The sequence below is a fragment of the Anguilla anguilla genome, chromosome 11 (assembly GCF_013347855.1).
Source record: "Anguilla anguilla isolate fAngAng1 chromosome 11, fAngAng1.pri, whole genome shotgun sequence".
Lineage (NCBI taxonomy): Eukaryota > Metazoa > Chordata > Actinopteri > Anguilliformes > Anguillidae > Anguilla > Anguilla anguilla.
In genome coordinates this window covers 21,358,004-21,384,877 of record NC_049211.1, presented here as the reverse complement: position 1 = coordinate 21,384,877, position 26,874 = coordinate 21,358,004, and the positions used below count along the sequence as shown (strand labels likewise).

General features: G+C 42.1%; 3 protein-coding genes across 6 annotated transcripts; 2 read left to right on the top strand and 1 right to left on the bottom strand.

Annotated features, from left to right (window-relative positions):
• LOC118207699 (ras-related protein rab7-like) lies at positions 1-14,797 on the top strand. Of its 2 annotated transcripts, none has more exons than XM_035381541.1 (6): positions 1-137; positions 9,237-9,299; positions 10,191-10,317; positions 11,650-11,868; positions 12,743-12,871; positions 13,197-14,797. In XM_035381541.1, the coding sequence occupies exons 2-6, from the start codon at positions 9,247-9,249 to the stop codon at positions 13,290-13,292; spliced, it is 624 nt and encodes a 207-aa protein (XP_035237432.1). In that variant the 5' UTR covers positions 1-137; positions 9,237-9,246; the 3' UTR covers positions 13,293-14,797. The 2 variants fall into 2 exon arrangements, with proteins under 2 accessions (XP_035237432.1, XP_035237430.1); XM_035381539.1 differs by having other exon boundaries at positions 8-413.
• A 1,638-nt stretch (positions 14,798-16,435) lies between these two features.
• Positions 16,436-21,021, bottom strand: tada3l (transcriptional adaptor 3 (NGG1 homolog, yeast)-like). Of its 3 annotated transcripts, none has more exons than XM_035381534.1 (9): positions 20,655-21,021; positions 19,932-20,159; positions 19,549-19,799; positions 19,050-19,155; positions 18,827-18,959; positions 18,575-18,678; positions 18,139-18,248; positions 17,795-17,986; positions 16,436-17,232 (listed from the first exon to the last, which is right to left on the bottom strand). In XM_035381534.1, the coding sequence occupies exons 2-9, from the start codon at positions 20,139-20,141 to the stop codon at positions 17,040-17,042; spliced, it is 1,299 nt and encodes a 432-aa protein (XP_035237425.1). In that variant the 5' UTR covers positions 20,142-20,159; positions 20,655-21,021; the 3' UTR covers positions 16,436-17,039. The 3 variants fall into 3 exon arrangements, with proteins under 3 accessions (XP_035237425.1, XP_035237427.1, XP_035237426.1); XM_035381536.1 differs by lacking the exon at positions 20,655-21,021 and adding an exon at positions 20,569-20,647; XM_035381535.1 differs by lacking the exon at positions 20,655-21,021 and adding an exon at positions 20,558-20,640.
• A 599-nt stretch (positions 21,022-21,620) lies between these two features.
• Positions 21,621-26,795, top strand: LOC118207700 (actin-related protein 2/3 complex subunit 4). Its single transcript, XM_035381542.1, has 6 exons — positions 21,621-21,763; positions 23,695-23,813; positions 24,313-24,424; positions 24,807-24,902; positions 25,345-25,515; positions 26,260-26,795. Exons 1-6 carry the CDS (start codon positions 21,761-21,763, stop codon positions 26,263-26,265), a joined length of 507 nt encoding a protein of 168 aa, XP_035237433.1. The 5' UTR covers positions 21,621-21,760; the 3' UTR covers positions 26,266-26,795.
• The last annotated feature ends 79 nt before the right edge of the window (positions 26,796-26,874 follow it).

Below are 26,874 nucleotides of genomic sequence, written 5' to 3'. Positions count from 1 at the left end.
CAGTGTCCGCTGACACAGGAGTTGTTTTGGAGGAAGTGAGAGAGGAAGGAAAAAAGCAAGAGGGGAGCGGGTTGCATTCTGCAATACTTAGCTGCAAGAAAGTGAAAAGGCAGCCACCAGTTCGCAAGCTAGTTTAGGTAACATTTTATTGTCTGTGCGAACACGTCAAGACAAAACAGGTTGAAAAACCACAAAACGCAAGACAACGTAGTCGCTAGCTTGCTATTCTTTACACTAGTCCGCCTCCTGAAGGAAAAGCTTGAAATCATTATTAGCTCGCTATAGTTAGCTAGTGTCTATTTCTCTATCCGCGGAAAGGGTGTCAGCTATTAAAATATAGATTATATTGGCAGCTATTGTTGAAAATATACATATTGAAACTAAGATTATCCTTGATCTTCTGGAAGTACGCGGTAAGTTCAACAAACAATGCGTTTTGCCAACATGGATGCTGGGACTAGGTAGCGGGTAACGGGGAGGCCTCCTTAAACTGGGGTATGAAAAAGGGGAGACAGCTTTCTGGGTGATAGCTACATCGCTACGGCAAGTGTCTTATGTTTATTTGCAAAGCGTTAGAAGTGTAACAGACCCCTGATACGGTGTATACGTTTTTGAGCAGTTAGAGATCAGTTTAATCTATAAAGTAGCTAACTTCCATAGCTTTGCTCAAATTCTAGCTAGCGAAGTGACCAATTAACTTAGCTAAGTTAACACTTATCTGTAGTTGACTTGTCAGAAGGATAGGCCAGACGTTGTAACGTTAGCTAATTGTTAAACACAGGCAAGGCCCACTGACACGGCTTGGTTATTTTTATCATTAATTTATGTTAACTGTTCGACTTAAAAAATATATATAGTCTATATGTCTCGCTACAGGAACCTACAGTTGGCTAACTCGACAATATTTGTTTGACAGTGCCATGGTTACTTGGTAAAGTAGCTTGCAAACTACCAGCTTACCTAGCTAGCTAACTCTATACATTTTTCTTCGATGGCTAAAAGTGAAGCTCTCTTTCTGGCTGAACTTGCCTCGTTGACGAGTTGGAATTTGTGCCACTACTAGCGTGCTAACTCTAGACTAGCTAGTTTTAAGTTTGCTACAAACCAAGGTTGATTGGACGTGTGTGGTTAGATGGTCAATAATTAGACATAGACTGGCTAACAGCGCTAGCTTAAATATAGCCCATTCAACTAATATACTTTACATTAACGTAAAGCAGCTGGCTAGTTCCGTGGTTAGCGGTGCAAGAAGTGAGGTTTTCCCGTTTTATACAGTCTATGGGTTTTCCCCATGTGATCTGATTTTCTGGAATATCATGAGTTGCAGATTAGACGGATAGCTCAGAAAAAAAATACACTACAGACGTAATTTAGCTAACATTAGCCTTCCATCAGTATGCATTGGGGTGTGGGTAGTGACAACATAGTAGTTTGGCTTTCTTCTAAGCCAGAAAGTTAACGCTAATTAGGCCTACTAGATATAAGAAATAATGTTCAGCATATATCAGCCCAGTGTTGCTCATATTATCAACGTCAGGGAAATATAATTGATTTACTATGAACACAGCCTGTATCCTTGGCGAATAATGTTAGTGGTTTGTGAGACAGTCCTCGCACGTGATGTGCTGCCCTGTGTCTGTGATGCTCGATCGTTCGTTTTGTATTGTAGCAAAATTAATATTGATTAGATTATGATATGTAGTTGCTGTTCTAGCCTGATAAGGTGCACCTACTGGCTAGTCACCCTGGATATGAGCTTCTGTTAAATGACTATATTAATATCGTTGTTCTGTGAATGGAAATTGAACAGTAGTCGTACTATTTAAATTCATAGAAAGCTGGGCTAATAGAGTAATCCTGGAATAGTATCTGTAACACGCCTTCCACCTTCGAATCATGGCTCTAACATTTTTCGTCGCACTGCCCCAGCCCTTTGAAGCCGAGCAGGACGAGCTACGCCACCCTCTACCGAAAAAATCAAGAGAAATATGCGGCTAGAAACAGATCTTTGCGTGCTTTAGTCATCATTTAGCTTAAACCAAGACCCAGTAGTTTCCGAAGGCTCAGATATTTGTAATCAAATTGAAAGTATGAAAGATTTCACGTGGCAGAATGATGACTATGGTTCAGTGAGCATGGTTTTTGCAGTGTCATCTAGCAGTGTTTTAGTATGTGCTTTGCTGTGCTTAATGATAAATACATGTCCCTTTTTGAATGAGAAGTGGTCAGAGATTGTTCGGAATACATTTGAGAGCACAGAAAATTGGAGTTGTAATAAGAGGAGGATTGCAAATTCTGCAGTTTGAAAGGGTGTGCATAAAAATTCAGTACTGGTCATATACAAATGTGCAGAATGTGTATTAGACTGTGTAGTGATTGAGAGGATTATTGTTGATTTAATTTTACATTCAGGTAGCAAATAAAGTAGCTAATACAGAGAGTAGTTCTGTGGCAAGTTTGTATTCTCGATTTTATGTATGCTCTCCAGTGCATGTTGCTTCATAAGTGATCTAGAGTTTAGGGAAAATGAAAGCTTAATTTAATCTTTTGATATATACACTACATGGCCAAAAGTATGTGAACACCTGACATCCAACATCTCATCCAAAATTATGGTCATTAAAATGGAGTTGGTCCACCCTCTGCTGCTATAACAACCTCCACTCTTCTGGGAAGGCTTTATACTAGATGTTGCAGCATTGGTGCAGGGATTTGCTTCCATTCAGCTAGAATACCATTAGTGAGGACAGGCACTGGTTTGGTGATAAGGCCTGGCTCGCAGTTGGTTTTCCAATTGATCCCAAATGTTTTGGATGAGGTTGAGTTCTGGGCTCTGTGCAGTACAATCAAGTTCTTCCACACCGTTCTTGACAAAACCAGGAAAGGGCCCTCCCTAAACAGTTAGGGAAGCACAGAATCGTCTAGAATTGGATTGTATGCTATAGCACGAAGCTTTACCTTCACTGGAACTAAGGGGACTAGCCCAAACCATAATAAACAGCCCCAGACCAAGGGGTGTCCAGATAACTTTTGTCAAATAGTGTATATCAGTGTTTCTCAACCCTGGTCCTGGAGACCTACTGCCCTGCATGTTTTATATGTTTCCCTGCTCCAACACACCTGGTTCAAATGAATGGGTAGTCATCAAGCTCTGCAGAAGTTCTGTAGATCCACAGTGTCTTGACCCAGTGTTTTACCCATTGGTTTCCACATTTCTGTGTTTCCCACATGAGGTGCTATGGTGAGTAGTAGTTATATAGCATAACATTGACTTGGTTAAGGTCTGGGCTAGCAGTGCTAGACATAAGGACAATGGATATGGAGAAATGTGCTTGAAAACTCCCCTGGGTGACTTGAATGAATTGTATTCTTCTTGAGGACTAGTTGTGGCTCATGAATGTCCCGTTGAAGGGGAGACCAGCACAGGCAGTAGTACAGTGGGGGCTGAGTACAAGGGGCAAGGATGCTTAATTTATTTATTTAGCTCATTTTTGGGTTGTTCCACAAATGCATCACCAGAGAAGCACTGGACCAGCCTGAAGGGGAGTCTTGTGTTCTGTATTTGTGGCAAAGAGTTAGAGTTTTGCCCCAGGCCCTTGGGGTCAGTAATGTTCCTTCTGACAACTCCTGATGTTTTGGGGAGATGAGATAAGTTGGAGAAGGGGGTGGGGTTGAGAACTGGTGAGGTAGAACAACATTTTTTAGATGAAGTGCCAGTAAGGAAGAAGTTTCTATGGTAACCAAGGTAAACAAAAGCCTGTTTATATTAATCGGGCTGCGGTTTTGGTTTATATCTTTTTCGGCAATAGTAATATAATGCGCCGATTAGGCTTTGTATTGCCGTGCAGGAGCAATGGTGCTATTGCTGAACCTGTAATCTCTGTGAACACTTGAGACAAGGACCATTGCTAATGGCTCCTTCTGTACCGCTTTGGTCTGTCCCTGATTCACAGCATTCGTGGCAAAAGATCTCTGGCTTCAAATATAGACTAATTACAGCAGGTTTGTGTTGCACAGAACCTGTCCCAGTTTGTTCCTGAGGCTTTATCTGTCCTTAAGAGTACCGTGTCAACCCACAGTTTCGCAATGTATTTTTCTTGTTGTTGTGCACCTCATTGTAAACCTGCCTGCGTGTCCCTGCTAGCTTTTCTCATACCCAGATACCTCGCACTGAAGTGACAGCGACATGTGGAGCAGTCCTGGTGATGCAGAGACCGGCAGGGTTGGGAAAGACTGGAGCTTATTTTGTTGTTGTTTACTTCCTCCAGCCAGTGTAAAGGGACACGTCGTGTCTTCCTGTTCAGTTGGTAGGGTTACACCTGGATGACTGACGGCCTGTCAGAGAGGTTTCATGCGAGAGAGCGCCGTATTATCCTGATTGTGATTACATGTGTGTGCTACAACCGCACATTTCTCCTTTAAAGAAAATTACAGTTGGTTGACAAGTTAACATGTTATTCGAAATGTTTTTTGAACCTACAGCCTGACCTAGTACAATTTGTTCTCCAACATATAATGTGAGGCTAACATCTGTGCCCTTTTTAGATGGAGATTTCCTTTCTTTGTGGATGTGAGGAAATAATATTTTTGTTTCTGTAAAATTGATGACTTTTGTGTGTGTGTATGTGTGTACGCGTGTGTGTGTGAGTGCGCGCACGCTTGTGGTGTGTGTGTGTGTCAGCGCGTTTGTGCGTACGCTCGTGGTGTGTGTTATGTGTGTGTGTGTGTGCGTGCGTGTACGCTCGTGGTGTGTGTTTGTGTGTGTGTCTGTGTCAGCACGTGTGCACGTACGCTTGTGTTGTGTGTGTTGTTGTGTGTGTGTGTGTGTGTGTGTGTGTGTGTGTGTGTGTGTGTGTTGTGTGTGTTGTGTGTGAGTGTGTGTGCGTGCACGCTCGTGGTGTGTGTTGTGTGTGTGTCTGTGTAGAGCAGAGTGTGCGCAGCGTAGCACATGTGCGTGTACGCTCGTGTGTGTGTTGTGTGTGTGTGTGTGTGTGTGTGTGTTGTGTGTGAGTGTGTGTGCGTGTACGCTCGTGTGTTTGTGTGTGTGTCTGTGTCAGCACGTGTGCACGTACGCTTGTGTTGTGTGTGTTGTGTGTGTGTGTGTGTGTGTGTGTGTTTGTGTGAGAGAGAGAGTGTGCGCGCGCGCGTGCACATGTGCGTGTACGCTTGTGTTGTGTGTGTGTGTGTGAGAGAGAGAGAGTGTGTGAGTGTACGCTCGTGTGTGTGCTGTGTTCCTCGTGACTGCCGGCAGCTGAGAGAACACATGACTGTAGTGAGGGTGAGCAATGCTGAGAGCCCTGTGTGCGTACAGCACCACTGCTGCACTGTGCCACACACTGGAACTGGAGTTCAGTGGTCAGCTGACTAAGGAATTGCACTCATTCCTTTTTATTGTCATTCACTCAAAGCACTCCTCTCACACACTCATTTTCTTTCTTCTTTGTGAATGTCCTTCAGTGACTGTCCTGGGTGCTCTGTCTTTTATCAGTCAAGGTGGTACGTGCACATCCTAATAATAAAGGTGCTTGGCTGCCAAAATAACTATCGAGCTCCAGCAGATGATGTCGGACAATCCCAGCATGCATCTGCCTTGATCAAAACAACGCCAGAATCCGGGTGTGTCTCTGATTCAGCCCCATTCTCTTTAGTTTAATTGTTACTTACATTTTAAAATGGTCAATAGTTGTTGTGCCCCAATATGTCGGAACAGGTGGAGGCAAGAAATATGTTGAAACAAGCTTTTAAAACAATGATGACCTTGTGCCCAAGAATACTGGCAGGCTTTGGTTGAGTCTTTGTGCCAATATACAGAGTTGGCATACATTGGTGGGAAGGAGTTTTTTATGAAACCATGTACAACCAGGTCTGTGCATGTTTGTGAGTAAGAGTGTCTTTATATTCAGAAAGAGGTGTTGCTGTTGAGTTTTCCGACCGTAAATTTTTGTTGCTTTGAGCGCCGCAAATGTTGGCACCATTGAGGTATGATGTATCAGGCTGAGCTGCAGCGGATATCTAACTAGTCAAATCTTAGCAAAACTGAGAAAAAAAATCTGGATGGATAGATGGCACTGTGGTCAAGTGGAAATATAGCTTTATTTTATTTTTGGGTGAATTTTCCCTTTAAAATCACACTAGGACCTATTGTTGGACAGAGCCCTTATTCCCACACTTTGCGTCGTTAACGTCAAGCGACACTTACTCTTCCGGTAAGGACTGTGCCGTTTTTGATGCTTTGCAGCTGAACATTCACGACTAATCCAGCCTTTGTCCACTTGCAGCCTTCCTGGCTTTTGTAAGCCTTTAAAGAATCACTGGACTACTTGAAGGGAAAGTTTATCAGGCAGTTAAAATATTGGGACATTGCAGGTCAGGAAGCCCCCTTTCTGCAGTTTTGATTATTATAAAAAGCACCACAGGCGCATGGTAAGGGTCACTGGTATTCAGCCTGTCAAGCTTTTTAATATACTGATCAGTGTCTTTGATTGAAGGATGTCCTGTGCTCTATAATAAGAAATCATGCACAACGCTAATGCCCCTTAACTGCCCATTAAAAGACACAGAAAAATGAAAATGTAAGAAATCTCTGCGTGTAATGGGCACACCTTGACCTGTAATAAATGTCACACTGTCTAGAGTGTCACATAGAATCACACTGAGGGCATTGAAGCCGCATGGGCTTTTAGTTGCTGTTTTTTATTTTTCAGCGTGCAGTGTTTTTGCATGTCAGTCTGCCTTCACAGGTCTTCTCTTGCTGTGCTGTCGTACAGCCCGCTATAGGCTAGGTGTTTGCTCATTGTGTGTTTCTCCCTGGATCAGAAGCTAGACTGACTTTCTGCCTTGGAGGGATGAAAAAGGCTACAATCACAATTACAATGAAATGTTTAACTAACTGGAAAATATTGAAGGGTTGAATGTGATACTTGGCTAGACAAATAATTTCAAAGATTATTTGAAATTTTTACTACTTTCATAGCATTTCTATACTATTAAACTGTTTTGCGAGTGTTTACAAAAAATAGTTTTCGGTAATGAAACTCAAGCATTAATTTTGTGTTAATCGCACAGCAGTCATGGATGGACACAGTTCTGAATTGTCCATGGACACCGATTGCAATTTTCAGCATCAAGCACGTGACGCGCACGCCATGACACTTAAGGCTAGTTACACTCAGTGTGGTTTTCCAGCCTATTTTATTTCTTTTTATAGCCATTACAAGTTTGCTTTGATTCTTGAGATTTGGCACCCGCATGCTGAAGTGAATTTAACACCTACGACCATGCTGTGAGTTGGGTACTTGTAGACAAAGAATTTCTGTTGTGTGTGTGCACCTGGCTATGCGCCGCGAGTCAGTTTCTTGCCTGAAATCTCGCTCGGTGTGCATCTGTACCCACACAGATGGTGGCCAGTGAAAAATACACATTCAATAGTGTAATGTGTCAGCAGGAAGCAGGTTTCTATAAAATTTGGTCTTCACTGAAAGCTGAAGTTGTATGAGAATGTGAAGTTAGTTCCACCATTTTTGGACTTTTTCTTCATCCAGAACAAGGATTTAGCAGGGTTTATGGGTATAATGTTTGTATAGTTTTACCTGATTTTTATTATGTGGCTCTCAGTATTTAATTTCAAACTAAAGGAGAACAGCTTAATTTATGCATTTACAAGATAATTGCATTTGTGGCACTTCATTTATAACTAAATTATGAATATAAACAAATTTGCAAAACAAAGTTAGTTTTTATCTTACTTCAAAACATTTTGAACAGTTGCTGCCATTCTGTGGATTTGTTTTTGGATTATCACTGTGAAGCACATTGGAGTAATCAAGGCTAGTGGTCATGAAAGCATGTATTGACCTGTCTGGATGATCTTGTGTGGGCCTCCTCATCAATATGTTTGTAAGTAATATGGTAATAAGCTGCTTTGGCTACTTTTCTGGTAAGCAGAAATCACCACCTAAAATCACCATCAATTGGTCCTGACTGCCAGTTTTTATTGAAATTTTCAATAATATTTATTTTGTTGTGACTAAAGATTTGAAGTTGTATAATGTATAACATGTTTTCTAATGACTGTCAAGGGGAACAGCAGTGGACCAGAGTTGATGTTTGTGGTATCCACAAAATGTCAGCTCGTGTTGTGTCCAGTTTTTGGAAAATGTAGGATACATAAATAACCTGTTTTTATCATTTTTTTGGTCATTCTGTTATGACACATGCTGATATTAATACTTATTTATCATAAAGTGTTTCTTAGATGAAACAAACTGGCCTAATTGATTGACAGTAATCGTACACAAACATCTACACGCACACATACACACACTACGCATAGTATACGTATAGCCTAGTGTTTGCATGTATATGTGGGTTGTTTCGCACTGCATCAACATTTTTGGTTTTGCACGTCGTTTGCACTAAAGTTAATAATGTGCCTCTCAGCGTCATTCTGTTACTGTGGAATTTACCAGATATAATGGCAAATGATTCCAAGCCAAGAGTACATTGAACCGTAGCCAGAACAAAAATGAGGATATAATTGAATCCATATTCATGCCAAACACTGAATGGTGAGTGTGGCTTTGTACATAATATTGCAGGTTTGTACGGGTCAGTACTTTACAGTAGTGTTTCCCAAACTCAGTGAAGGAATTCACTTTTTTTTGGAACCGAGCCCATTAGTGAATTGTGCTTGGACGTGCTAAAATATGGGATTAGAACTACTAGAAAGTGGATTTTTTTGTCTGATGTGATCATCATTTGGAAACATTATGTACACTTAGTTATATTTTTCAGCATTCAACCCAATTCAGCCCTACCCATGACCCACAGGTTGGCCCTGACCCACTTTTCAGGACCACTGTATGGTACTAAAAAATGATTGGTAATGGGTATAAAGGAATTCCTCTGTGATTACTGAAACTACTGGTGATTTAGTGTGTTAAATTAAGCACTGTACAGTCTTCTTAGGCAGTAGGGCAGCTCCTCTCAGTGGGTGGGACCAGTTGGCTCGGGAATCATAGTGGAATTCTAAGGCGGTGATGCGTGCTGCATCTGTCCAGTTTCGAAACTGGTTTGGTGCGCAGCGTCACTGTTGGCTCTTCCCATTCACATCAGCCCACAGTAACCATGTCTGCCTTCGCTTGCGTCAGACTTGTGACATCACTGATTTTAATATTTGTTAGGCATTGAGTGCACTGTAGAACTGGTGAGATTGTTTTTGTGTCCTTTCTCCTTAGCTGTGACAGAATGACGTCCAGGAAGAAAGTTCTCCTCAAGGTTATTATCCTGGGAGACTCTGGGTAAGTGATGCTTTCCCTCTGTGGCATTTTCTATTCTCTATTATATTCTCAAACACCTGCTCTCTCCAGGGTTAAAAAGGTTGAGAGTTGTGACTGACAGGTTTAAAACCGCCTCTGGTTTAATCTATATTGTGAAACATTGTTATTGTTTTGTAATTATCATGGCGGATGACTAAAACTGCAGTAGTCCCCCTCCCACTTACTGTTTCCCCAGCTTCCCACATACTGTATGTAATCTGACCCAAGTGTAGCCTCAGATGAACAAGTCTAATGTAGATGCGTTTAATGCAATGTGAAGGATCCCATGGACAGAGGCGTGTGCAATGCAAGATGACAGTAATGACACTGGGGGGAGGGGGCTTCTATGAGCGTTCTGGAGATTAATTTATTTCAAAGCTATTTCCTGAGTATAGTATTATGGTAATAAAATTATGTATGGTCATGACTTTGACTTGCTCTTTAGGATTGGTCCACAGCCGGAAAGGAAGAGTGGTTATATTTTTATTTCATTTAGCCCCTCTACATTATACTTGGCTCTTGAACAGTATGAAAATGTAATGGGCTGTGGTTTTACTTTTCAGTTCAACAGGCTGATATATTTTTAGGTTTTTTTGGTCTTCAGCTTCATCAGTCTTTCAACATCCATGCCAGTAATGGACAATGAAGCACTTTTCACTCAATGTAACCTTCAAACAGTTACATTGTGTGTGTAATTTCACAGTTTCTTATTTGATAATAATTTACATATATAGTGTTCTCCAGAATTATTGGCATGCACTCTTGACGGAGTGGAAGGGGATGAAGCTCATACCTCTGGCCTCAGTCATTTTCCTTTTTTTTTTTTCCCCATTTTCTTCTGCTCCTTTCCCCCATCTCCATTTGTCTGTGTAGAGTTGGGAAGACTTCTCTGATGAACCAGTATGTGAATAAGAAGTTTAGTAATCAGTACAAAGCCACAATAGGAGCCGACTTCCTGACAAAAGAGGTGATGGTGGACGACAGACTTGTCACAATGCAGGTACCGTTTCCAGCCAGCTGGCCTAATTCAGGGCACTCTACAGTGCGATGTCATCCTTGTTGTTTTATTTGGTACACAAATCTGACCGTTCTGTTGTAATATGACATGTTTTAAAAAGTAATGAAAAGCTGCATATCGATCGTTTGCTGATGATGTGGCACCTTGTCATTTTGTGGTTGCAGAATGATTCAATGCTTCATTTGCTTATATGAAGTTGTCGTTATTGCTGTCAGTGATGAAATGTGCTAGCATAGCATGTAGCAATATATCGGAAATGCCATTCGGCAGGACTTCCGCTTCACCTCCTTATAGTTTACCCTAGCTATAGACCTGGTCATTTCTGTGTTGTTCGATGAAATTTTGTCAATGATTATTAATGCATCAGCATATACGCTAGGAATTATGGTAAAACTGATGTAATTATCTATAATTAAATGAAACTGCTATATAATTAATTTAGAACAATTGGCCTGTTTGAAACCATGATCCCAAGTCAGTTTATTGGCTCTCATGTGGGCTGTGAGCCTTAAGTCTCTGATGAGATGTGAAGGATTTTCATTTTACCTCTCATTGCTCCAAGAAGGGAGATCAGTGGTGCTTTTGGATTTGCACACATCAACCTTTTAGACTGTAGATGATTTTGTCTGTGTACTTCCTGACATGAAACTACAGAACTGGTTCTGTGTATGAAACCCAAGAAAATTTCTAACACCACCCACGCTTAGTTAACCTTGAATTTCCAAATACAGTCATATCAGAAATGAAGTAAAAGATGGGATGGGGGAGAAATCTGATCTAAGTTCCTCACAGTGATTCCAGACTGAGTATGTAAAGCTAGAAAGAAGGAACAGAAACTAGTGGTGTTGGCAAGTAAGATTTTAAATGAACAAAACTGAATTGCAGAAAATGTGAATTCTGGTCTGTGTTTATCATTTGTTGTTTTACAGTGTGTAACTAATTGTTTAGTGTTTCAAAGTTACCATTTTATTTTGGCATCTTGAAGCAAAATGAAGCAGTTCATCCACAAGTTATTTACCTCAGAGAGTAGGATGTAGTTCCTGCATTCAGGTAATAATATAGCAAAATCCAAACAAATATTCTGTCAGTCAACTTTCTGTAACATACTTTCAGACAGACAAAGTCTTATTTCAAATTCAAACTTGATTCCAATTCAGGGAACTTTAGTGGCAAATGGTGTTGTATTGACTTGAGACCTGCAGTACACAGAATTACGATACACATGCATAGAGAGAGATGGACAGCATGTCAGTCGTTTGGGGGTGCTGTCTGTGGCTGCAGTCTTCCCATTTATCTGCTCCCCATTTGGTGCAGATCTGGGACACGGCAGGGCAGGAGCGCTTCCAGTCCCTGGGTGTGGCGTTCTACCGCGGTGCGGACTGCTGCGTGCTCGTGTTCGACGTGACCGCGCCCAACACCTTCAAGACCCTGGACAGCTGGCGGGACGAGTTCCTGATCCAGGCCAGCCCCCGTGACCCCGAGAACTTCCCCTTCGTGGTGCTAGGCAACAAAATCGACCTGGAGAACAGACAGGTGGGTGCTGCCGCTGGCCTTTGTGTGAAGATACTGGGACGGGCCTGGGTTGTCTGAAATTTGTCTGAAAATGCTCCGTTTTTGTTTTAATAAGTTCTGATTCAGTGTTGTTCAATGGCTCTGATTTTGAATATACTTGAATAAATGAATTGCATAGTTTTTATATGTCACAAGGAGACTTATTTTAGGGGGTGGGTAGTAGATAAGCACGAGTGGTTGATTTATTTAATGCAGCTAATGTGCAAGTTATATTTTTGAGTTTCAGCTGTTTCCGTTTTCCTCTGATGCACTTTGTTTTTCATTTTCATAAACTATTAAATGTTAGATAGTTTTTAAATATACTGTATATTTAATGTTTTTAAATGCATATTTACACAAGGCCATTGGGAATGGGAATTCTAAGGTCATGAAATCATACTGATGGATGCAGATTTAGCCACAGTAAAACTAGGCCTGTACACTGAAAGTACTTTTATTGTGCCATGATAAATCATACACAGCTTAGTTATACTCATACTGTTGACCTTTAAGCCACAAAATTAAACATAAAATTGGGGGGAAGGATAGCGTGATAAGTTTACATGTAATTGATACGGGCTTCATAAAGCCAAATGACCGTATCGGGGAAAGTTCCAGAAGGAAAGGTTTAAAGAACAAAGGTAGCCACTTGTTTTTATAAATGACTTTAATTTTCCACCCCATGCACAGAGAGAATAAAACGGATGTGTTTTAGATTTAGTCCCTCGCTACACTGACAAATTACACTGGGAAGTGAAGGTCCCGAGTTTCTGAAAACGAGCGGTTGCTCTGGTTGGGGAATTGGAGCGTTACATTGGCGGAAAGATTTGGAGCGCTGCGAATCCCTGTCCCTCAGGTAACGACCAAGCGTGCGCAGGCCTGGTGCCAGAGTAAGAACAACATCCCGTACTTTGAGACTAGCGCCAAAGAGGCCATCAACGTGGAGCAGGCCTTCCAGACCATCGCACGCAACGCCCTGAAGCAGGTAAGGGGCCGGAGGGGGGGAGAGGGGCGGGGGTAAGGGTGGGGGTGGGGGGGGGGCAGGCTGCCACTCGGGTTAACATGTTGAGCACCTGAGGGGAGATGGTCACTGATTTCTTTGTCTTGATCGTGGCTGCTCCCCTCCCCCGCCCCTCTTTCACTCTCCCAATGTATTTCTCTGCCTCACTTCCCTGCACACTCCACCCCACTCATTTTATTACTGTTTATTGAATACTACCTTTTTACTTACTGCCTCTTTTTTGTTCATTGCTTTCTTCTCTTCATGTATTCTCCTGGCCCTCTTCCTCTCCTGTCTTCCCTTCTCCCAGGAGACAGAAGTAGAGCTGTACAATGAGTTCCCAGAGCCAATCAAACTGGACAAGAATGACCGAGGCAAGCCATCGGCAGAGACCTGCAGCTGCTGAGGGACCCTGGGACCATGACTGTGCCCTCTGATTCTCTCTGGCCTTCCAAACACCCCTTCTCCTGAACACCCCCCCTCCCCCCAAAAAAACACATATGCCCACACGTGCACATACATGCACACACACGCACACACACACAGATGCGCTCACGCGGACACACATACACACACTTTCTAGAGGCTGAACCCTAGGCCCAAAGAGCACTCAGAAAAGAAATGCCATTTTAGACCCCTTCCCTAATGCCTCAGCATAGCTCGCCTTGCCCTAACAGTCTCACCTTTATCGCTAGGCACCTAAACACAGATGCACTCTTCCTCCGCCTTCTAAATCATGCCCACTTTTCCTTTCCTCTGTCTGGCCAACAGTGAGGGGACGGGGGCTTTGCGTTTTACAGGACGGGGTGGGATTTTCTGGAGAGAAGTGTACCGGTCTGCAGCTCGGATTGTGTTTGCTTCAGTTAGTCCTGCAACTTAAGTTATTTTGGAAATTCACTTGATTTTCTTCTAAACGATGGCCGTTTCTGTCAGCTAGCTAAGTGGATTCCATTGCCTACGCAACTGTGGAGGAATAACCTGTTGTACTAGTAGATTTTTTTTTTTGGTTTTGTTTTTTTTTTTTTTTTATTGGCCTGGATTTAAAATCTGAAGGCAAACAAATGCTTGTGTATTACTTTGCACTTTGTTTGATTGACATGCCTTTAAACTTGGTTAAGTGGGGGAGCTCCCAAAACTGGTCCTGGCTTGATGGTGATGAAAACGTCCATTTCAGTTCTGCATTAAACCTGCCGTCTGGGTCGTGGCAATGTCCTTGGCACCTTATCATTCAAGTGTTAAAGGCAGGTCTGCACCCCCTCCCTCTCCCCTGGGGAATCTAAGTGATAAAACCCCCCCCTTCAAGATCTGTCATTCTGTTGGTTAGCCTGAATTCACATGGCAAATAATCAAACACAGATAAGAAGATATGATAATGCAAAGGATAAGACGGACACGAAAAAAAATGAAGAAGGGTTCAGATTATTCTAAGATTATTAATAATACTTACTATTTAATACTACTACTACTATTACTACTACTGCTGTGTTGTCTTCTGTTTACTCTGCCAACCATCCTGTTTGAAGACTGCAGTTGCAGATCAGTCACAGCTCCTGCTCCTCTGGCAATCAGTGTTGAAGGTCAGCTGTGTGTGTTCAGTCTCTCTCTCTCTCTCTCTGTCTCTGCAGGTAGCTCAGGTTGGTGAAAGATTTAAGTGCTTGATATTACTTTTAACTGATCAGATGTCTTTTGAGTCTGTTCATGTACTCTGACTATGTTTAGAAATGTAACTGCGTTACGGGGGAGAGCTCAAAACTGAAACAAAATTGGCTGTTCGTCCTACAAAAAAAAATCTCTTGTAAAGATTCATCACGGTATTATTAATTAAATAATAAATTCAATGCCAATGATGTTTAAACGTAAGTATTTGGGTTTCAAAGTAATAATGATAATAAAGGGTTATTGAGTAAATTAGTTGTGATGCGCTGTTTGTTTCATATAGGAATAACGGCGATGTGCTTTGAATAGGTTCTTCACATCTGAAAAAAAATAACTGCTTTCAAGTGCTCCACGAGCTGTACCCATTGAGAAAACGAAGCTTTTGGCAAAATAAATTTAGCCAAATATTTTGTGTAGACATATATGCCAAGATGTTTAATCCTTTGTTAAAACATCTTGGGATTGTGAATATATGTACATATAAAATTAACATTTTTCCTTTCAAAAATACACATTCCACATTTTTGTGCCATGAAGTATTAGGAACAAATGGAAAATTTCAGCAGAAACTGGGACACTGTACAGAGCACACCACAACACCGGGCCAATAAGCCTTTAACTAACCTTCTAATGTCTTTGTAATGCCCACTGGTATGATATGGAAAGTATAGAAATCCGATTATATAATTTTTGCCTTTCAGTTCCATTACAAGGCTGAATACCTCATACTTGAACATGGAGGGCTATGGAAGATAGTTTAGTTAATTGGAAATGACCTTATCAGTGACTTCATCTTGGGTAAATACTGTACAGCCCTCTTACTTTGCTTGTTTTGAGACACGGCATGACAGCAAGAGACAAATAATCAACCTTGCTTATTGATTATGCTGTGTTCCTTGCTGTGTTCTGTGTTGTGGTCCACAAATGTACGGTTATCAGAAATGTTTTTATTTATCGCAATGAATGCTTTTATTGGAAGTATAGGGAATCTGGAATAAACATATATTTCTGAAGGCTTTGACAGTACTTTGATTAAACTACAGTAAGAACATTTAGGAGATGATTTAGAGATTTTGCTTCAAGAGGGATTTTGTTAAGAGGTAACTGACTCCAGGCATTGAATTTCCCTTCAGTGAACAAACTCTTAACCATTTGGTTTGAGTATTGACAGTTGGGACACACCCTGAGCTAAGCTTCACTATATTCTTATTAAATAATCATCCAATAAGAGTAGAAGTACAGTACGGACAAGCCTTCCAATTAGATTAGTGCCATTTCTGCACAGCCTCCTGGCACAAGTGACCCCAGCTGCTTGCCCCAGACTTAGATCAACCTGAAAGCGGTAGTTCACCCCAGAATGAAACGATCAAATTCACCTTTCCTAAAAAACTCTGAACTGACACGTTAGCTATGTCAGCTCGCTGCTTTCAACCTGCCATCGCTAGGGCAGTGATGCAAAATGAATGCTAGTCTTTTGATGAAGTAGAGTCATCTAAGCTTCTATTTAACATTTTCTGCAAAATAAGATATGCAGTCATTGAAAATAATGAGCCATACCCATGATGAAATAACCCATTGAAGTGAAGCTATTGTGTTGTCATGTACACGTCTGATGTCCTTTTTTGTATGATATTACTATTTATGCACTGGAGTACATTGAATACAACTGTAGACTGAATTCACTTTTCACAATAAATATAGGAAAGGCAAGGTGTATTGTCATTTAAAAAAAGAAAAATCAAGTACCTACAGGACATATTTAAATTTAAAATCAAAACCCCAGGCCGTCTGGGTATTGTAGAGGTATAAGCACTCGCTTACCACCGCAGAACGACTAAACTGGGGAGAAAATGGGAGAAATGGCCCCAAAAAAAAAAAAATCAAAACCCCTGCTTCATACAAAGAACTGTTTATTCAAACATCTACAGTTTGTTTTCATACACAAACAAATATGTATAAAATTGACAATATTACAAAAAAGATGGCAATGGAGTTAAACTTAAGTTGTCACAGGTTCACAGTAACACCTGACCCCGACATGAATTACACACGTACACACACATAGTCCTGCTTCATTCTGTTCTTCAATACAAGGGTTAATGTCAGTGCCTTTAAACACAGCTGGTGAAACATTTCCAGTCAAAGGCATACATATCCACCTTTTCTTTAAAATCTCTACAGATGTTTTGCTCTCAGTTTAAATAGCTATAAATCTACAGCAAGTCTGACTTATTTACATTGGTGACTAATGCTAAGTGGTCATGTAATGAAGTGGCTGACATCAAGCTGTGCGCATGGTAATGTCAGCTGGCATAGAATGGATTAACACCCAAACCACACTGTGATTTAAATGACTGGAACATTCACCCAATCCAACTGGATCTCTCCCTCCTTTGTAAGGATGCGGCCTTCACCCACCCCTCTCTACCAATTGTTCCCACTATTACAACGCACCCCTCCTTCGCTATCTCCACTCCTTACCCTCCCTCGCCTCTATCTATCCATCCAGCAGTTTCAGAATGCTGTCCCTCTCCTTCAGGGCCTTCCAGGCCTGATCCTTCTCCTTCTTGGTGGGTGTGCGCTTCTTCTGTCGGGCAGCCATGATGCGGCGGAAAGCTTCCATGACCTCGTTGTCGGAGACTCGAACCCGCTGCCTCAGTTCCTGTTTCCGTGTCTCCTCCCTTGCCAGTCTACAGGGGGTGACCCAAACGCACAATAAAAAAACTTTTAAAAAAACTTTTAAAAAAGGACGAAGAACTTCTCACTACTCTTGCGGTGTTCTAGCCAAATGCTCAAAGAAAATGTTATAACAGCGGTGGACTTGTATATTGTAAGTTGTGTCCCTATAGATTGTAAGTGAAATGTAAATTTGTAAGAACAAGTATATTGAAAGTGCATTGCAGAAGCTCCCTATTGGGCAAGGTAATGTTTTTCAAGGACACAACAGGAAACCGCTTTGCCAAGAATAATGTTTGATAAAAAAAAATAAAAAAAAGGAAATCCAGAAATTCTAAGATACACACTAAAACAACCTGCTGTATGTTTATATGAAATACTGCACTGTTTTGTCTTTACCATGTCACAGACTGACCCATTACCAACCAGCCTATGACTGATATGCATCCATAGACATGTTCCTCTGCTCTAGAACAATAATACTTGATTTTCATGCTGACGGATATTTAGCACGAAACCATCAGTGAAAGACACTCTTTACTGGTAGTCTCAGTACTTAGTACCCCCCTCCCTCACCGGAGTAGCTCCTGTTTGCGGGCGCGGTTGTGTGCACTCAGGGCCTTCAGTTCTGCCTGTCGTTTGTGCAGTTCGGCCAGGACCTCATCCTCTGAGTCGCCCCCAGTCCCTGGCCGGTCCTCAGTGTCCAGCAGCCCCTGAGACACCAGCTCCTCCTTGATTCGCGCTTCCAAAGACCGTGTGTGGGGCACACTGGGGGAGAGAAAAGATGGTGGAGATTTGACCCAAGAATATAAGTAGCAGCGGTGGCCCACTGTGTCCCAGAAAAGGGTACCGACTTGGCTTTGGTAGGCAGTGACTTAAATGTGACTTATGTTGTTCAGACGTGTACATGGGAGTTTTACCTGAAAGCTTTGCCCTGGCTACGGGGGGATGTGCTTGCACCGTCATTTGCAGAGTCCTTCACCGGGACGTCTGGGATTGGGGAGTCTTCCATGGGAGAGATGATGTTCTCCTAAGAGTTTGGAGATAATCCAATCAACAAGGGATCCAAAAGGAAAAGGAGGAAGAAGTAGACAAAGGGAGAGATAGGAGTGAAAACGGCACGAGAAGGTGAAGATGGGGTGAACAGGAGAGCGAATGGGTGGAAGATGTGGAAGGGAAGTGGAAAAGAAGTATGAAAAGGAAGGAATAAAGTTCAGCGCACATGGTGCATTTCAGTTTGTGATCAGTATTAACAAGACTGGTATCCAAAGGAGGGTAGTACTCCGTAGTATTGCAGAATTCCAGTAGTGCTTTCACTTAAATAGTAATGTTAGGAGGGACACGTCTGAGGGTTACCTCTACAAGAGCCTGAAGCAGCCGCTGTGTGAGAGGACCAAAGGGGCAGCCATCTTCAGGGGGGTCGTGCTGGGACTCTGACTTCTTAAGTAACGCATCTACATCTGGGGGGTGAAATACAGTACATCTTTAGGTAACCATATTCTCCATGTCCAAAAACATCATCTTAATTTTGAAGAAAAGTTGCGGTACAAGGTAAAGTGTGTTCCTCATCTCTTGCTTCCTTACTAAGACTTCTAAACAGCCCCTCACCCTTGGCATCCAGCTCTGATAGAGGTCCCATGATGCCCTTCTTCTTGTCATTGGCTCTGGCTCCATCCCTTTGCTCCTCCAGTAGGTCTTCCTGAGCCCAGCGTTGTGAATAGTGTTTTCCCAGGGCTGGCACCTACAACACAGCACGTTTGGGTCATCTGCTGGCCCATGTTCAACAGAACACATTGGGTCACTCACATGCAGCAGTACCACTGTACTGTACCTTGTAGTACTCTGCCTCATCCTCTGGGGGTTTCAACAGCTCCTCCAGAACTCTTATCTCCTCATTGGTGATGTCAGCACAGTATGGCTCCACAGAGGCCCAGAACCTATGACAGGTACGCAGATTGACACCCGAGAGCCATATGTGGCGCTTGTACAGTACATTCTTGAGTTGGAAGTTGGGACAACATTCTGACATTCCATCTTTCTATATCCAAGTGCAGCTCCACCAGAAGGGTATACTTCTGGCTTTAAAGATGTAGTACATAGGACACTGACATTACAAAAAATTGGATCTGACACTGTTAAATCTGTATATGCTAAAGGTGGAAATTTAAATGTGCTTGCATATGTCAGTGGTGCCCACTGGAAAACCCAGGTCATACTAATATAGCCCCATTACAAACTGGCAGTTGAAAGGCATTTCTAAATCCTTAACCACCGTGGATCTCCAGGGGCAGGACTGGTTATTAAAGGTATATATTGTGCATGGTACTGACCTGTTGGGAGCATCATTCTTTGGATTGCGAGGCATGTCCTGTGGATCCTCATTAAATTCGTATTCTGAGATCTTGGGCTGCAGGTTCTTGGATTTGGGCCGTCCAGGACCAGGCCCTGGTCCATGGCCACCTTTTCCATCAACTTTTGGCTTCTTGGGCTTTGAGTGGCGTGGTGTAGCGGAGAGGTCAGCCTCCTTCCCCAGCTTCAGGAAGCGCTTGTCACCTTTCTTGTCCTGCCAGTCTGTGAGGATCTGAGAGACATGCAAAACACAAGTCACCAAGAATGAGTTTAACTTGCCCAGCTTCATCTTTTTTATACATGTTTTCATTGGTTGTTGCCTTGCATATCCAGAGGATGCTTTTGCATCTCCAGTCTCCCTCACCTGTCTCTGCTCTTCCAAAGCTCGGAGGCGACGGCTTGCTGAGGACAGCAGCGTCTCGAGCTCCAGCTGCAGGGTGTCCAGCTCCTCAATGCCGATGCCATCGTCATCAGAGCGGCCCAGCACTGCCGTGTAACGTGGGCACACTCTGCCATGCTCAACTGGCTTGAAGTCGTAGTATTTGAGCGCGGGGCAGTCCTTCAGTTCACTCATCCTTACACTGAGAGAGAGCTGTGGAAGAAAATATTCAGTCAAGACAAATACACTCAAGACACTGGTAATGAAAGATTCATAGAGCAGCCTAAATGGCTCGGTCTAACGTTATATGAATATGGGTCGAATGTGATTAACGTTAGCTCGTGCCAAACAAATATGGAGACAAAAGTCGTGGATATTTAATTTGTTATTAGCTTCATTCCTAATGTAGATAGCAACCTAAACGTCTAGTGTAAGTCCCGACGACGTTACATTCATGACAGTCGAATTGGCGCTACAGTAAACTCCAATTGAAAACAACGACCTGCACGGACGCAGACACGGGTTGCTAGCATGTTAGCACGCTGTGAATAGCACGTTTACAAAGTTAGTATGAATCAATCAAACTCCGGCTCGTTGGGTGCAATTGTTACCCGTTATTAACCTCGCATTATGCATTTAGGTGTCCCACCAGCTTTGTCGGACAGACCAAACTGATTGTATATGTATTGAAAACATTGGTGCATTTACCTCCAGAGAACAGCATCCATTACTGACAATACCATCGGAAGGCCAAGGGAAGGAGCAATCCCTATTACTTTAAATTCGTGTATTTTTACGAACAAGGAACAAGTAGCATGCATATACTTGAAAATCTACAGCATGTTTTGCTGTTTTGAAAAAATACTGCCCTTGGGATGGTGTGGTAAGCTTCCTTTAAATAATGATCAATACCAGTACACCCCTATCTACGGAATTGGTACAAAACATACAGCATGTTAATCTTGGCGTTTTTTAACTCGACAAAACACGCACTATTCCTCGATTGGTTTAGACGCCCAATGCGAAATATTTTGGCCAGTTACAGCGGAGTACGCTTTCTTTGCGAAGAGAATGAAAACACGTTATTATTAATATATTAACCTTCTAAAATGGTACCTTCGCACATGAAGTCAGGATGCATAGTGCACTGCTAATATCAGAAAAATAAAACGGGACTATATATGCAAACATATAGGCAAAATTAAATTTCCTTAATTTATCTATTTCTCACTAGAAAACTGGAGCAATTCAATTAGATTACAAATACCAAACTGGACAGCTAATTCACCCACACGAATGGAGCATAATTTGGCTCCCCCGTTTACCTTATAAGGAAGAATATATCAACTACATTTTAAAACGACGTATACTGGCGGTATAGAATAAACTAACACTGGCAGAAGCGAAAATAACAAATACACAAACATAAAAAACGATTATATTGTAAAGCAAAAAAGATGACCAAGTGGATAAATATAAATTATACATATTTATTTTAAATACAGGACCAATGTTTGAGAAAGAAAAAAATAATGGGGGAGACCAAAGAACAATGACGGCCGATTTAAAAAAAGTTACGACATTTAAAGCTCAGGCTGGTTATATAAACAATGTAACGGCCAAAATGTATATATAAACGATATATGGAAAAACGTTGTTCAGAAATATGGCTTGAAACGTACTGAAAATGTATATGTTTCCCCGTGAAAAATTGAACATGGTATGTCCAATTGAACGGCGAGGTTCACGGAAGAGTCATTTTACGCAGGCGTGGCGAGTGTACTTCCGTCTTCTTCCTCTCCAAGAACAGAGAAATGGTAAGGGAACGGAATGGAATATATAATTCTGTTAAAATTGTTAATCAGTATATAAACAGAATTGGCTGGACCAACTAGCCTTTTGTCTGTTGTTACGCTGAGCGATAGAATATGCATTTGATGAGGGGACAGCTTGATGCTTGCACATAGTATTGATGCATGTAGGCTTGCTAGCGAACGTTAGTTGCTAATATTGTCTGTCTGCATAACTACCAAGCCAGCTTGAATCCACACCCAAATTTCAGACCAGCAACGAGTGCAGCGTTATATGACAGATTATATATAATTTATACCCGCGACAAAATGAAGTGAAGTATTAATACGGTGTCAAAATTGCACGAAATCTAGTGCGTTGACGTCACTGAGCTAGTCTACAGTAGAAACTAACTGGCTCGGTATGCAGTCATTCAGTTAGAATAGCCCTACGTTACTGCGAAGCTTTAATTCAGCAACACTATGTTCCGTTCATGAATTAAACGGATATGAGCCTATGACCTAATTAATTTTATACCTGATAAACTTGGCTTGAAATAACATCAGGAAAACAAGTTAACTTTCTGGTCAACGAGCTAGCTATATATCTAACTTTTAGCTGCCGCTAACTTTAGCTAACAGGCTGGTGTTTGTGGATTGTGCTTTGTGATAGCTGTAGTGCATCTGTGGTTCATGTTAGGCAATGCCCTCATTCTATGCACCCTCCATTGCCTACATAGTACACCGAACGACCCATTTTACTATCATTTGGTTCAACGTTGCTGAAGGGTTCAAAAGCGTCTTTTCAGTCTTAACCAGTTTTAACTCCGGAACTGTTGTTGGGTCGCTTCTGTTGCAATTTTTCCAAAAACATTTTGGTGCATTCGTGTCATCGACAGCAATTCTACAAACATATGTGTACTGTTTGATCATGTATGTAATGTTTGATCATGAAAAACCTTCCACTTAGTGGGGGAAAAAAACTTTTCATCTCATTCTCTTAATAAACATGGTTTATTAAGTGAAACTGACACCCTGTGGTTGTTGCAGACTCAGAAGCAGAATGAACCGTGTGCTATATATACAAATTGATACTTCCCATGTGAAAGGTTTAATACTTCCTCTTTTGTAAATGTTTTGCATTCATCCAGAGAGTTTGCAGTTCTGTAAACTCCTTCCCCAAGGTATGGGGTCATCGTGTCATGTTTGTATAGTTTTAAAATTACTTTCTGCTTCAGTGCTCCAGTGAGTAGAATTACAACCAGAAGTTACTGGACCTTTTGCCATTTGGTGCCCTGCAGTTGAATCTAGAGCAGAGGTACTTAGCATGAACTACTTCAGTAAAAATTCTGTGGTATTTTTCAAATACAAGCCTTGTAATTGGCTTTGTAATAGGTGATCTGTTTAGAGGTAGTGTAATTATACAGTAGCTGACGGTGAAATCGTTGATTGTGTCTGTACCCCGTTCACTAATCTGTCAATATTGAGCTCGATCAGTACAGAGGTGTGGCTCATTTGTCATATATAGATTGGAACAAGTGTGTGTGTGGGTAGGCTATTGTTCTTGTTGAATACCTAACTGTTTAGTAAACATTTTCTTGGTCATTTTTTGTGAAATGAGTAGTGGTACACATTATTCTATAGAGTTGAATCTACCATTTTACCCCCTTGTCGGTGTTGGAATTCTCCTGTTGCCATGGAAGAGTACAGTATCCCAGGAATTCTGCCTGCAGGTTGAGACCTGCTTGTCAGCCCATTGCTTTGACCTACAGAGGGAAGGTGGGCGGGTGCCAGCTTTGGAGACAGGAGTTTCACTTCCAGCCACGGCCACCAGCCTGGCCTCAAGGCTGTTTCTAGTTCTGTCATCATGAGTCGTGTGCATATTTATCCCTTTCATTTTGCCCCCGGGGCGTCGGGCTTGCTCTGTGTGTGCTGGAATGTGCTTTCTCCCTCCCCAGACTGCGACTCTGCGCCCGTACCTGAACGCCGTGCGCTCCACTCTGCAGGCTGCCCTCTGTCTGGAGAACTTCTCCTCTCAGGTGGTGGAGCGCCACAACAAGCCTGAGGTGGAGGTCCGGTGAGTGACCGCGTCTGTGTGTGGGTTTCAATACAGGCGTGGAGGTGGCAGTGTGAGTGGGCATAGGTGTGTGAGTGGAGGTGGCAGTGTGAGTGGGTACAGCTGCGTGAGTGGAGGTAGGCGTGGGTATATATATATATCCTTTATTTAACCAGGTAAAAATCTTATTGAGATTAAAATCTCTTTTTCAAGAGTGACCTGGCCAAGAAAGCAGAATAAACATTGTTACACAATAAACACAAACCGACAAATACAACTGTCTCACACTACAAACGAGTGAACACAATATCTAGTTAATATGCAATACAAGGTCAAGGATCTTGTATTGCATATTAGGTGCATGGGGGGTAGCAGTGGCATTGGGAGTGGTTGTGTATGTTTTGGCCTCATTTCCCTGCCCTCTGTGTTACCTCCTGCTCCTGCTCTCATCTCCTCGTCTCCCTGCCCGCCCACAGCCACTGCTGTTTTGACCCTCCTGCCCTTTCCTCTTTCCCTCCAGGAGCAGTAAGGAGCTGCTGCTCCAGCCGGTGGTCATTAGCCGCAACGAGAAAGAAAAGGTTCTGATCGAGGGCTCCATCAACTCTGTCCGTGTCAGCATCGCTGTCAAGCAGGTCAGCCAAACAGTCACTCAGTATGGGCTCTCAATGTGCAGCTCAGTCAGCAATGAAGTGTGGAGCAGAAGTACACGCCTGGCATTGGGGAGTTTGTTAGGTGGAGACATTTATATTTTTTGTGGTCTCTATTCCCAGTTTTACTTTTTGATTTAGGATTATAATTGTTCTTGTGAGAATGCATGATACATTATGATTTTGCAAGAAGGGAACATTTTTCAGTATGGCAGCACAGTGAGTGCAGGTAAATTGCATGTAATAACTTTGCCAGGTAAATAAACGTCTTCACCTCAGGACAAGATGGGTAAAAGAGAATGATGAAAGAAAGTCTGATTTCATTGGTATTGTAATATATATATATATTTGTCCCCTCCCTGCGTAGGCGGATGAGATTGAGAAGATCCTGTGCCATAAATTCATGCGCTTCATGATGATGCGAGCTGAGAACTTCTTCATCCTCAGAAGGAAACCTGTGGAGGTGAGTGAAGACCGGATGTGCGTGGAAGAAGATTGAAGTATGGAGGATAGAGTGAAGACATTTAGAGGAGGAAGTGAAGAAAAGATTGTGGATTAGAGGTTTCAGGAACCCCATAATGGGGAGATCTACCACAAGCTGTAAATCAGTGACTTAAATGAACAATTCAGAAGGTTTTACTCTTCACAACAAACCAATTATTGAATCAGTGAGTCCCTGGCAGAATTTGGTTGCTCAGCCCCTTTTCGGTTTCAAAAAAGAACACTCTCCCTTCAGTAGGGGAACATATGCGTAACAGAGAATACAGAGGCAGGTTATGGAATACACAGCTATTGCAGGGTAAATAGTGTGTTTGAGTGGGAAGACTGGGGAGGGAGAAGTACTGAGAAGAGGTTCCCCCTAGTCTGATCTCACCTCTTCCTGTCTGTCCACATGTCTGCACCAGGGGTATGACATCAGCTTCCTCATCACCAACTTCCACACGGAGCAAATGTACAAGCACAAGCTGGTAGATTTTGTTATCCATTTCATGGAGGAAATAGACAAGGAGATCAGCGAGATGAAGCTGTCCGTCAACGCCCGTGCCCGCATTGTCGCAGAGGAGTTCCTCAAGAACGTGAGTCTGTCCTTGCTATTGTGTCCCGGTTTTATATCTGTTTTTAAAACATAAAACCTCAGTATGTAGATGTGAACGACTCAGTAGTCATATGTGGGTTCGTATTTGGGAGTTGTAGCAGTGCACTCTCATTGACAGCGTTGCACAAGCTCCTCCCATAGTTGTGCAAATGCACAGTGACACAAAAATGTTTGCAAATGCTTGCGTTGCTCAGACAAGCCTTGTCATTATCTGCCTATTACTGGGAGTTCACAGTTGCAGGACACAAATGCTTCACCCCGACTGGTTTGGGTGGGTTTATGTTAGCTAGTGTTCCTCTAGTTGCCATGCTTCAGCGCCCCCTAGCTGCTTGGACACATGGTCACCTCTTGTGCCAGTTGTTGCTAGCTCTTCTACAGTGCAGCCTAGTTCTGCCGAGCGTTTTGTAGTCTGTCACAGTAGTCTCTGGCTCATGGGTGAGTGAATCACAGGAGTAGTTCTGTACTAATATGAGGGGTGAGGTGACAACATAGTAATTGTGATAAATGATAAGATGTTTACATGCATACATGACTATGTATATATAGTACATACACACACACACATATCAGGAGGCAAGTTTCCTTTAAGTGTTCAATGTGGCCTATATCTGCGCATTACTGTGTTTATTTTATGCAGGTAGATGTTTTTATAGCTCTGGAAAGCCCACAAGTAGAGTCATGTCATAAATTTTTTTCGTATGTTTTCGCAATTTTGTTTTTGTAGTTCTGAGGCAGTATCCCATCATCCTTCATGCTGATTACGTGACGTGGCCATCACCTTGGTTTCCTGGAAGGTGGGAATAGAAATAATGGGCAGGAAGGGATGGCAGACAAGCTCACATGTAAGCAGCCAATCGCAAGGAGAACCACCGAAGCGAGACCAATCCGAAAAGGGGGCGTGGCCTTCACTCATTAAGTTTCCCTGCTCTTATGAATATTGGTATTTGTACATAAGTATTCTCAGCATCCTTAATTTCTGCCTTTAGAACAAAACTCAAAATCAGGCGGGTCCTTAAATCTTAAAATTCATGAGAGCAGCGAAACATTGAAAATTCCAGTAATTTAAACGCTTTTTGTTTTTTTATATGTTATATACAAAGATTATGTCCTGTTTTTGTTAAGTTTTTGTTACGAGAAATTTTAAAACCAACAATGCATACTTGTATTTTGACACAAAGCAAAAGGCTCACCTTATGAACAATGATGTAAACAATCATAATGATGATTATGGCAATTAAAACCCAATACAGCTTGTTTATATCTCTGGAGGTTTCTTCCTGTGTAACATTTACAGTATATTGAGCAAGGAAGAAGAATTCTGAATCTTTTGGCAAGTGGC